Consider the following 12,517-nt stretch of genomic DNA (forward strand, 5'->3'; position numbering starts at 1 on the left):
TAATAATAATAATAATAATAATAATAATAATAATAAAGTTGGAAGGGACCTTGGAGGTCATCTAGTCCAACCCCCTGCTCAGGCAGGAACCCTACACCATTTCAGACAAATGGCTGTCCAGTCTCTTCTTAAAAACTTCCAGTGTTGGAGCATTCACCACTTCTGGAGGCAGGTTGTTCCACTGGTTAATTGTTCTAACGGTCAGGAAGTTTCTCCTTAGTTCTAAGTTGCTTCTCTCCTTGATTAGTTTCCATCTGTTGCTCCTTGTCCTGCCTTCAGGCGCCTTGGAAAATAGCTTGACTCCCTCTTCTTTGTGGCAGCCCCTGAGATATTGGAACACTGCTATCATGTCCCCCCTCGTCCTTCTCTTCGTTAAACTAGACATACCCAATTCCAGCAACCATTCCTTACATGTTTTAGCTCCAGTCCCCTAATCATCTTTGTTGCTCTTCTCTGCAGTTTTTCTAGAGTACAGATGTAGGAAAGCTGGATGTAATCTAATGAGAATAACTTTGGCAGACAGGAGCAAAAGCTGTAGCTTGGGCAATGGTCAAATAATGAAACATCTTCAGCCCATGGAATGAATGGGGATAGACAAGCATCTCAGAAGGGACCCTTCTTAGTTCTCTGGAAAGCACAGGCAAGGGAGGGGAGAAGTACTTTCAGACTTGCAAGATTGTTACTGTATCCTTAAAAAAAAGGTATTGCTACTACTCATGGTTTTGGTTTCCTGTCCAGACTACCACAAATATGATCAATGCAAGCCAACTGCTCTATTTCTCCCAAGGTTACTCACCTTCTGGGGCCAGCCCAAAGCAGCAAAAGGGAAGAGGCTGGAGGAGAACCAAGTATCCAAGACATCAGCATCTAGAGAAGAGAAAAGCAAATGGAAATTTTGCATTTAAATTATCTCATAGCCCTTAAGATCCTAAAAGACTAAGTTTAGCCAGATGTTTGTGAAAAAAGTTTCATGGAAATATATCCAGTTTCAGGAAGGCAACAGGGCCTGGTTTTGAAAAGTCTTCCATTTCTCCCAAGTGCTATTTCTAGCTGCCTCCCCCAGTCTTAAAAGTCTTGGGAGGGAAAAAGACTCAGCAGGATTAAATTAAATGTTTTAATGAAAATCATCTATGGGAGAATATAAATATATAAATAACAGAGGTATTAAAACCACATCAGCGCCACGAGATTAAAACATCACCGGTAAGAACAAAATCATGTAATTAAATTATAATCAAAGTCACTAAGAAAAATCGAAAAGAAAAATCACACAATTAGACACTAGCCAATGCCAATAAGACAGCACCATATAAACCAATTAAATAAATAAATCGTCACTAGAGGTCCTCCAAAGCAATTATATGTGTAATGTTTTTTCAAAAGGCCATGTCAGCAGCTAGACCAGACCAGGAAATCAAGTCCACAAGAAGACTAAAAGTTATGATTATTCAAATTGGCAATAATGGCAGAATCTTAAAAGTCTGATTGGGCTGTCCTCCTCCTGCTTCTTATAATTTGGTGAATTAGAGAGATATCTGCCCAAGTCATTTCTGAATGTTATCTGGCTGTTTTAGATTTAAACGATATGCAGCAGGGGTCCCCAACCTGAGGGGTTTGCAACTGGACTGTGGAAACAGCCAGCACGGGATCAAGCACGCACATTCTCATTAGTGAGAGCAGCGGGCGAGCGCACTCTCCATTTAAGTGAGTGGCAGGCAAGCGTGCACACAGCTCTCGCAAATGGAGTTGTGTGTGCATGTGCTTGCCAGCCGCTCGCATGGAACCATCCCCTCTTCCCCCCCCCCCGCCAGTCTGCAAAGCCGGAAACATTGGGGATCTCTGCTCCACAGGCCATCATATTGGGGCCAAGCCTGACATCCACATAATTACAGCTACATAATTGGAGCCATTAAGAAAAACTTTATTTCAGTTCCTCTAATCTTACAAATACATGAAATCTTCAAGAGTTTTTCCCATGATGAATGTACTGGATAGACCAGTGGTGGCGAACCTATGGCACGGGTGCCAGAGGCGGCACTCGGAGCCCTCTCTGTGGGCACACATGCCGTTGCCCCAGCCTTGCCTCCGCCTGCGACTCCCTCCTCACCAGCAGCCCCCCTGGAGGAGAGTCGCCCCTGAGCGTGGCCCACACGGAGCAGTGCAGCCAAGAACATGGCAGCCAGGCAACGTAGACAAGACTCTGCTCTCACGCCCCAACACGCACAGTTGATGCTGTGGGGCGTGGGCAGAGGGCGTGGCTGCCATGGTGCTGCTGGGCGATCTGCAGTGGGCCCTGGAGGCAGTGAGTGACCCTGCGGGCAGGCAGGGTGGAGCGGAGGGTGGGGCAGGGGGGGTGGAGTCGGGGGCGGGGCCAGTTTTTGGGCACTCGGTCTCTAAAAGGTTCGCCATCACTGGGATAGACTGTTTCTAGTTGGAGAATGTAACCCCTGAGGTGCCTTGGAGACAAACCATAAAGGTCAAAACTAGCACTTTTAATTGCACTCAGATGCCTCTTGTGAATACTCTTTAAAAATGTCTTCCTGGGAACACAAATGGCTCTTTTCCTCACAGAAATGTACAGCTAAGTCCTCAACTTACGACCACAGTTGAGCCCAAAATTTATGTCGCTAAGTGAGACAGTTGTTAAGCGAGCTTTGCCCCATTTTACGATCTTTCTTGCCACAGTTGTTTAGACTGAATCACTGCAGTTGTTAAGTTAGTAACACGGTTGTTAAGTGAATCAGCTTCCCATTGACTCTGCTTGTCAGATTTGCCAAAGATGATCACCTGACGTTGCATTCATAAATACCAACCAGTTGGCAAGCATCCAAATTTTGATCATGTGACTGCAGAGGTCCTGCAACGGTCATAAGTGTGAAAAATGGTCGTAAGTCACTTTTTCCAGTGCTGTTGTAACTTTGAACAGTCGCTAAATGAACTGTTGATAAGTCGAGGACTACCTGGAAGCTCCTGTATTGTTGCTTTACCTTTCACCAGCTCCAGCTGCTGTTCAGATTTTCCCAGCATGCCGGCTGCTTTCCTCCGGGCTTCTGCTTCTGTCCTGCCCACTACCCATAATCCAACGCTTTCCCTCTGCTGAGATGCAGACACAAAGGAATATAAGTTGCACGATGGCTGAGAGAAGCAGACATTTTCCCCCCTCCCTCCTCAGCCGAGCATTCATTTCCAGTTCCTGATCGACAGTCAGAAAGCTTGATGCTTACCTCTTCTAGGTCAGGTGACCCAGGAAGCATGACCCGATAGGCTGGAATCTGATGGCCCCACCACAATTGTCGAGAAATACACCAATCACTAAGCGAGGACACCAGAAGGACAGCATGAGGAGTTTAAAAGATAAAAAAAAAAAAAACCACCGCTGCATCACACTAAATCAGGGGTAGGCAACCTCGGCTCTTTTATGACTCGTGGACTTCAACTCCCAGAATTCCTGAGCCAGCTATGCTGGCTCAGGAATTCTGGGAGTTGAAGTCCACGAGTCATAAAAGAGCCGAGGTTGCCTACCCCTGCACTAAATCATCTCGCTTGGTCTTCCCTACACTAAGACCATCCTTTTGTATAACTTCCTCAGAGCTGAAATCCCTAAAAATCCACAAAAGCTCAGCTCAAGGGACCATGTAATATTACCACCACCAAGACTGAACAGTGGTGACCAAACACAGAATAATTTAAGCCATTAAGCTATTTCATAAAGGCCGTTTTTTCTCATCGGTGGAGGCTACATTGCTGAGCCAGTCTTCAAAAACATGAATCCCACCCAGCCAAACAGAGGATAATAAAAAGAACATGCAGCTATTCGTGGAAGCTCTCCTTTGTCTTACTTGATGTTCAAGAGCCAGGTCTTCCAGTTTTTCTCATAAAATTGGGGGGTGAGCTTCAAAGATCCAGATTCCACAGCCTTAGGAGATAAACAGGAGAGGGGAATTCTTATAGCATCTGTCTATTGTTTATTTTCTTCTTTTTTTTTATTGAAAATTTTATAAAATTTTACAATATAAATCCCCCCCTTCCCCAAACCCACCCTTCCACTCCCCACTCCCTCCCCCCTCACCTCCCAGAGCCAATCACAGGGTTGACAATAAAATAATCATACTCTAACATTAATCAACTATTAAGATAACATATCTATAACCTCCTTTAACTCTCTTTTAAACAAATATACAGTTATTAAAGACAATAATAATAACATCACTTTAACAATTAAAAATAGTACTAAGTAAACTATTCTGACCTTTATACAACAATAATACTCTAAAATTCACTCAAAAACTAAATGATATTTTTAGTCCCATATTTACGCTCAATATAATCTATCCATCTTCTCCAAACCAAAATATATCTTTCTTGTGAATAGTCCTTCACATAAGCGGAGATCTTGGCCATTTCTGCTAAGTTCGAGAATTTAAGTGACCATTCTTCTATAGATATTGTTAATTTTCTTCTTAACTGTGGTGATGACAAAACTGTACAATTTAACACCATCATATACCTCTACAGCAAAGCTTTCATTTCCATGATGGAATCAGAGGTCACAAGAAGCCATAACAACATTTGTCTGATTTTAGCTGAGCAATATGATGGTAAACAATAAACGTTAGAATCAGGAGCAGAGGTTTTTCAACGGACCATGCATAAAAAAAACATGGATGCCATGTATAAATATATTACAGTTAGTCCTCAACTTATAACCAAAGTTACAACGGATCTGAAAAAGGGGACTTATGAATCCTGACAGTCACTCCTTCCTCATGTCACCACACTTTGGACTCAGCAACACAGTCACAGCTATAGCTGGTTCCCACACCCCACAGTCACGTGACTGCATTTTACAACAGTTTTGCTGAGGACCAAGGCTTACTTCCAGTTTTCTGCCAAAATGTGCCATAACAAACCATGGGTTCACTCAACAACCACGTTTGCTTAATGATGGCTGCAAAAGCCATAAATTCAAGTTGGTCATGTGACCAGCCTATTTTTCTGACTGTTCTGACTTACAATGTTAATGGGCAGGCTCCATTATGGTCATAATTCAAGGACTGCCTTCAGGTTCATTCTCAAAATTAAATATATTGAAGGGCCCGCCAATTCTTCAAACAAGCCAGAAAAAAAATGGAGCAAAGATTGGTAACTATGGCAACTTTATGACCTGTGGACTCCAACTCCCAGATTTCTTGAGCCTGCCACAGCTGGCTCAGGAATTCTGGGAGTTGGACTCCACAGGTTATAAAATTGCCATAGCGGCCCACCCGATTTGGAGGGTTACCTCTAAGGCGCTTTGAGCAATGGCTTCACATCGGACAAACCACTGGTTCTTCAAGAGGATTTCAATCACATCTCCAGAGCGGCTGTGGATGAAAAAAAATAAACCAAGAGCTCCCTTACAATCTATTTGTTCCTTTTAATTTCATTTAGACCCCACCTTTCATTCAGATAAGCATGCGAGGCAGCTATAAAATTTAGAAATGAAAACAGAATACAGTTTATGATACAAAGCTAGGAGCTAAAGGAATTAAACCTTTAACGTTCAGGAAGAGGTTTACATTATCAGAACAGCTTCTAAAAGGTTAATAAATGTAAATTGTACAATTAAAGCTGTCAGGAAGTTTCTCCTTAGTTCTAGGTTGCATCAAGGAGAGAAGCAACCTAGAACTAAGGAGAAACTTCCTAACAGTCAGAACAATTAACCAGTGGAACAACCTGCCTCCAGAAGCGGTGAATGCTCCAACACTGGAAGTTTTTAAGAAGAGACTGGACAGCCATTTGTTCAAAATGGTATAGGGTTTCCTGCCTGAGCAGGGGGTTGGACTAGATGATCTCCAAGGTCCCTTCCAACTTTATTATTATTATTATTATTATAAAGCTAAGTATGACATTGGAAGATCTTTGCAAAATGAATTTAAGGTTCCTGTGGGGTCCTTGGTGCCCTCTCAGCTTGGTGGTTTTCTTGCAAACATTTCATTACCGAACTAGGTAATATCATCAGTGCTAGCATATGATATTGTATATAATATGTATTTTTGTCAAATGTTTACCCTGTCTGACCTCCCGTGACTTCTTAGCAGCTTCCCACAAAATCTGTCCCATGACGCTGGAGGGAGGGAGGCAAAGGGGGACAGGAGGGAGCCCAACATAAACATTTCAGGGTCCCATTACCTGCAAACAGGAAGGACTAAGCAATGGTCTTTCGCACCCCGATAGAGCCCTTTCTCCTTCAAAGCAGCCAACACTTTCTCTCGAGCCAGGAATCGATGCAGTCCCTGGAAAAGGAACCGCCCATGTCCAAACCAGCTCGGCGGCATCTATTTTACTATGGCAACTGGTTGAGTTGCCTCTTCAAAAGGGGCAATTACCCCTTCCCCCCCCCCAATAAAAGTCCACACCATCTGTTCAGTGGTGCTGAGTGAAACCCAACCATTATGAATTCCAAAAAATGGACTTACCTGCACCCATTCCCCACATTCTGCGGTCATCGTGCCATCTTCTGCAATAACTGAAACGAGTGGCAAGTTGTGCCTCTGGGCCAGTTTGTAGTCAGCGTGGTTGTGTGCTGGAGTGACCTTCACGGCCCCTGAAAGATGGTGTGAAGCACAAAGCTGAGAGGCATGTCTCGAGGCAAGCGTTTGCCACATCAACCTCTGGCTTCTGCCAGGCGGGGAGAGAGGCGCGTTTCTCACCTGTGCCCATCTGCAGCTCCACTGCTGGATCCGTAACGATAGGAAGGAGACGTCCGGTGAACGGGTGGCAGACTCTCTTGCCGTGCAAGCGCTGCCAAAAACATGCCAGAAAGACAGTTCAGGTCATATATGTGTAGGGTCAAGAGGTTCTGCCTGAAATAAACAGATGGGCAAAAATCTGTGTCAACGTGGCCTCCCGTGGACTCAACAGGGTACAACGTACAAAACTGCGTTATCCCATTTTGGGCAATAAGGTGAGGAAGGCCAGTATTACAGGCCTTGTTTATCAGGATCTCCCTAAAGCCGTGTTTCTCAACCTTGGCAACTTTTAAGTTGTGTGTACATCAGATCCTAGAGTTCCCCAGTACCTTCCTGATTGAGGAATGCTGGGAGTAGAAGTCTATAAAGTTACCAAGGTTGACAAACATTGCCCTAGAGCAGGGGTAGGCAACCTCGGCTCTTTTATGACTCGTGGACTTCAACTCCCAGAATTCCTGAGCCAGCATGGTTCAGCTTGGAAACCTCTCCCTTTCCCCTCAGCACGGCTGGCTCAGGAATTCTGAGAGTTGAAATCCACGAGTCATAAAAGAGCCAAGGTTGCCTACCCCTGCCCTAGCGTAAGAATGATTTATCTGAAGTCCAGAGGTTATATATGGCTCCCTGAACCTCTTTTGGCAGTCCCCTTATATTCCAAAATCGCAGGGCAAGAATATCAGTGACAACAGAAAATTACACCATGCATTGTAAAAAAAGATGTAAAATTGCTATGTTATGTCCCCAAAGTTTAATACATCTTTTTTTCTGACTCTCACATCACCTTCCAGCTTTTCTGCCTCCAGAGATGCCATATATTCATTTCATTTATTTCATTTCATTTATTTGATTTATATCCCGCCCTTCTCCCTACGGGACTCAAGAGTTCCCCAACGTTTCCAGCTTTGCAGACCAGCAAGGGGGGGAGGGGGGATGGTTCAGCTCCACTTGTGCAAGCAGTGTGCAGACACGCCTGCCACTCACTTAAATGGAGCATGCACGCTCACCCACTGCTTGCACAAGTGAGGATGCATATGTGAGCGCTTACTGGCCATTTTCATGGACCGGTTGCAAACCCTTCATGGCCCATTAGTGGGCCAAAGGCTACAGTTGGGGACCCCTGCCATATATTTCCCTATGTCTCTTGTACTTTTAGAAGATGGGAGAAGTTGAGGGGGGGGTAGGGCAAGTCCTCGTTCTTCTCTTCATTAAACTAGACATACCCAATTCCAGCAACCGTTCCTTATATGTCTTAGGGGACTGGAGGCTAAAACATATGAGGAATGGTTGCTGGAATTGGGTATGTCTAGTTTAATGAAAAGAAGGACGAGGGGGGACATGATAGCAGTGTTCCAATATCTCAGGGGCTGCCACAAAGAAGAGGGAGTCAAGCTATTCTCCAAAGCGCCTGAAGGCAGGTCAAGAAGCAACGGATGGAAACTAATCAAGGAGAGAAGCAACCTAGAACTAAGGAGAAACTTCCTGACAGTTAGAACAATTAACCAGTGGAACAACCTGCCTCCAGAAGCGGTGAATGCTCCAACACTGGAAGTTTTTAAGAAGAGACTGGACAGCCATTTGTCTGAAATGATATAGGGTTTCCTGCTTGAGCAGGGGTTGGACTAGAAGACCTCCAAGGTCCCTTCCAACATTATTACTATTATTATTATTATTATTATTATTGTTGTTGTTGTTGTTGTTGTTATTATTAAAAATAATATTATCATCTCAATCAGAGAGAACCACTTAACTCTATAATTCAAGATGGCTTTGTTTTTCTGTCTTTCCTTCAGAAAAAAAGAGAAAAGAACCCAACCCATTACACCTACAAGATGAAATAACATTAAATATGATCTCAGAACAGATCAAAGTTTCCTTTTACTCTGAAAGGAGGCCTTGGGCAGAACAGCCTTACCAAGTAGCGTGAGTCATCGGGGTGAATGGCGACAGCCACATCACCAAACATTGTCTCAGGGCGAGTAGTAGATACAGGAACTTCCATGCCTGTTTTTATCAAGGAAAGGTAATTGTCATTGGAATGAAAATAGAGCCATCCAACATTACTGCAACTATCTTTAATTGTTTTAAGATTGTTTGCCACCCAGTCACTTTTTTGAAATTGGGTGGCTATAGAAATTGAAGAAGTAAACAAATAAACAAACAAACATTATTTAGATAGATGATCAGTTGCCTGTGGCGTTCAAGAATATTTAAAGTTAACTCAGATAGAGATGTGGTTGAGTAAGGAGTCGGCAATTTAAAGAATTTTGTACTGAATCTTGCCTAAAGTGTTCATCCTCACTTAGGAAAATGTCTAAGGTTAACCAATTCTTAGCTTTTTAAATTCTTTTCACCGCAAAATGTCCTGCACATTCAGGCTTTTTCTCCTTTGCAGCACTTCTTACGGAAGCTGTATGGGCAAAGGGTCATTCCAGGGAATGATGGGGCAAAAATGAAAAAAAAAGGAAGACAACCTATGTTATTCAAAATGCTTTTTTTATCGTGAAAAGAGGTAAAATCCCAAGAGACCCTCATAGTTCATTCATTTTCCAAATATATGAATTTAGACCTGGCTATTAGGCCAGACACTAATTCTCCAAATTGAAAGTAAATAAAAAACAGATTTACATCGAGCCTTATGTCCAAAACACTGTTTCTCAACATCCGTAACTTTTAAGCCTGCGGGCAGGGGAATTCTGGAGTTGAAATCCACATCATAAAGTTGCTGGACTTGGAAAACAATGGTCCAGAGCAGCGGTTCTAAAGCACCCTGCCGTGGCACATGGATACCCTGTCATGCCTCGCTTAGCAACAGAGTTGCTAGTTCCAATCGCAATCAGTAAGGGAGGGACTACCTTGATCTACAACTTTAAGCTAAAGATACAAACCAAAATCACATCCTGAAAATATCCAGCAAGAATTGTGACCAGCCAGCAGCCAAAACTTCTTGGCATCACAGGATTATCATCCCATTAAAACGCAAGCTGCCTCAGGAGTGCCAACTTACTTTCCTCTCCTTCAACTTTGTAGGCAAAGGTCTCCAATACCCCAAACAGCACTTTGTCCTCAAGTCCAGGCACAGAGAGCTTTGTCCGTCCTTCTATCCGTCTATTCTCCACCTGCCAGGAATAGAGTCTATTACAGTGGTGGCGAACCTATGGCACGGGTGCCAGAGGCGGCACACAGAGCCCTCTCTGTGGGCACGCGCGCCGTCGCCCCAGTCCTAGGCCTTCATAAAACCTTTTCACTTTAGGCCTCCGCCGCCGTGTGCAAAAAAAAAAAAAGATTCAATCAATCAGTCAATTTCAAATTCTCGCAGGAAAAAAAAAAGATCTTGCAAAGTTGGAATTGATTGATTGAACTTTTTAGTCCCACCCAGTCTACCGTTACCACCACAGCCACGCCCAGCCAATGGGCCACACCCAGCCAATGGGCCATACCCACCCAGCACCCAATGATACATAAGTGGGTTTTGGGTTGCAGTTTGGGCACTCGGTCTCTAAAAGGTTCGCCATCACTGATCTATCAGTTTCTAGTCTCTAAATATTACCAATGTCCTCATTTGAGGTTCTATTCCAACCGCATACCTCAATGTCAGAAATGGCCGACTGCAAGGCACAAGACCAGTTCACCAGGCGCCTGTCTCGATATATCAGGCCTTGTTCGTGAAGTTGCACAAAAGCCTCTGTCACGGCTTGAGAGAAACGCTGGACAAGAAGAGGAGGAGAATTGTTACAATAAATCCGTCTTTTTCAAACTAAGACGTGTGGAGTTTAACTCCCAGAATTCCCTTACTGCTGCTGAATTCTGGGAGTTGAAGTCCACATCTTAAAGTTGCTAAGGTTGAAAGACATCACCATAAAGGCTAATTTGCCTCATAAATCAAAACTGAATTCCCTCTTATTTATTCCTAATTAATGCTACAGCCACAAAGACTCCACTAAAAACACTTAGGACCCATTCTGAAATGGAAAAGTTACTTTCCAAACTACAAATGGAAAGTTAACTTCTCCCCTTCAAAAGAACTGATGTTAACAGAGGCTTATTTTAATAAACATTTTCCTGCATATTCTCCCCCCCCCCCATTTTTTTAAATAAAAGGGAGATAGAAAAAGGGAGACTGGTCAGCCAATTAACCTGAACTCTCTCTGGGGAATTGAACCTAGATATTTTTACACCCAGATTCAGTACTGAAGCCAATAACTACTGATTCTCTTGTTAAGAAAATGACTATTCCCAAAAGATAACAACTGAAATTGTTCACTGTTCCCAAATTAATGGTTAAGGCAAGACATAGTCTTAAAGACCCTGCCAAAATCCAAAAACAGAAAACACTCAATGGGAGACACTGATGGGAGTAGAAAATGATTCTTTAAGTTGAATATGAAATCTAAATGGAATTTCATTTGTAAATGTCTCTTATCTTTCCCATGAATTTCACATTTAGTCTGGTAAAAAATTTCCTCTGTCACTGTTGCCTTTTGATCCTTTCCTCAGCTGTTCTCAGGGTATCAGCAGACAGCCATTTTTATCTACTTTTGTTTCTTATAATGTAGCTTATTTCAAATGGCTTCATCTTTAACAATACCACACAATTTGGTCCAGAGTTCTTCAGGCACTGCATTTATGAAATTCAGTCTATTAAATCAGTATCACTGGGACATGCAAGCCCTTCACCACTTCAAGGTAATGATCCATGCAGGAGTTTTTACACAATGTGCCTGTACAAAATGGGAATGGACATTTACAGGTAGTCCTTGACTTATGGCTTAATGACCATTTGAAGTTATGATGGACACCCCCAAAAGGGTATTCAGTTCCAACAGCCAGATCCCACCCTACAGTCACATGACTGCATTTCAGACCCTTGGCAATCATCCCGCATTTATGGCTGTTTACAACATCCTGTGGTAATATGACCACAATTAAGAAGAAACTAGACAACCATTTGTCTGAAATGGTATAGGGTTTCCTGCCTGAGCAGGGGGTTGGATTAGATGACCTCCAAGGTCCCTTCCAACTTTATTATTATTATTATTATTATTATTATTATTATTATTATTATTATTTACACTTTTGCCAAAAACTAGCATTTATTTCCGGACTTTGGCAAATTCACACCGCAGCAAACAATGGGTTCTCTTAACAACTGCAGCATCCACTTCATGAGTGTGCCATTCATTTTACGACCAACATGTATGCTTAAAGACTGCTGCAATTGGGTCAGTTGTATAGGTGACTCGCTTTATGACCATCATAATGTACAATCATAACGGACAGACTCCATTATGATTGTAAGTCAAGCTACCTGTGTACATGTGTTATTTTACACACTGCAAAGCTTACCATGGGCAGATAGAATTTTGTCTGCTGAATACTAAAACTTGTAAATTGGATTCTATTAAATTGAGAGCTTGTTGCCTTTTGCTCTCTGAATGTGGGGAAAGAATACAGAAAGCCTGGCCAACAAAAAACATTTGCTATCAACTACTCACTGAATCCATAGTAAAGCAGGCTCTGTCCCAGTCCAAAGATGCTCCCATCTCTTTCAGCTGTTGGAATATTTCATTCCCTTTCCTGATATTGCAGAAAGACAGGTTATGTAGAAAAACACAGGGCCAGTCACAAAGGACTCAAATGTCTATACACCAATGCACAGAGTATGAACAGCAAACAGGGTGAACTAGAAATTCAGGTTAATGAGGGCAGATATGATATTGTTGCCATTACAGAAACATGGTGGGATGAAACCCACACATGGAACACACAGCTAGAGGGATTTAAATTATTTA

At 42.9% G+C, this 12,517-nt stretch overlaps 1 protein-coding gene across 1 annotated transcript in view; it reads right to left on the reverse strand.

The window, feature by feature from the left end:
* VARS2 (valyl-tRNA synthetase 2, mitochondrial) overlaps positions 1–12,517 on the reverse strand; it is a 33,928-nt gene that overhangs the window by 12,733 nt on the left and 8,678 nt on the right. The window contains exons 8-19 of the mRNA XM_029285945.1: positions 12,221–12,302; positions 10,313–10,432; positions 9,733–9,844; positions 8,641–8,729; positions 6,693–6,783; positions 6,459–6,586; positions 6,172–6,275; positions 5,282–5,363; positions 3,840–3,916; positions 3,225–3,312; positions 2,988–3,093; positions 797–867 (exon numbers count right to left, since the gene is read on the reverse strand). Of these exons, the coding sequence (XP_029141778.1) occupies positions 797–867; positions 2,988–3,093; positions 3,225–3,312; positions 3,840–3,916; positions 5,282–5,363; positions 6,172–6,275; positions 6,459–6,586; positions 6,693–6,783; positions 8,641–8,729; positions 9,733–9,844; positions 10,313–10,432; positions 12,221–12,302 (1,150 nt within the window). The remainder of the gene's footprint in view (positions 1–796; positions 868–2,987; positions 3,094–3,224; positions 3,313–3,839; positions 3,917–5,281; positions 5,364–6,171; positions 6,276–6,458; positions 6,587–6,692; positions 6,784–8,640; positions 8,730–9,732; positions 9,845–10,312; positions 10,433–12,220; positions 12,303–12,517) is intronic.

The sequence above is a fragment of the Protobothrops mucrosquamatus genome, unplaced genomic scaffold (assembly GCF_001527695.2).
Source record: "Protobothrops mucrosquamatus isolate PMUCROS unplaced genomic scaffold, P.Mucros_1.0 scaffold2580, whole genome shotgun sequence".
NCBI classification, from domain to species: Eukaryota; Metazoa; Chordata; class Lepidosauria; order Squamata; family Viperidae; genus Protobothrops; species Protobothrops mucrosquamatus.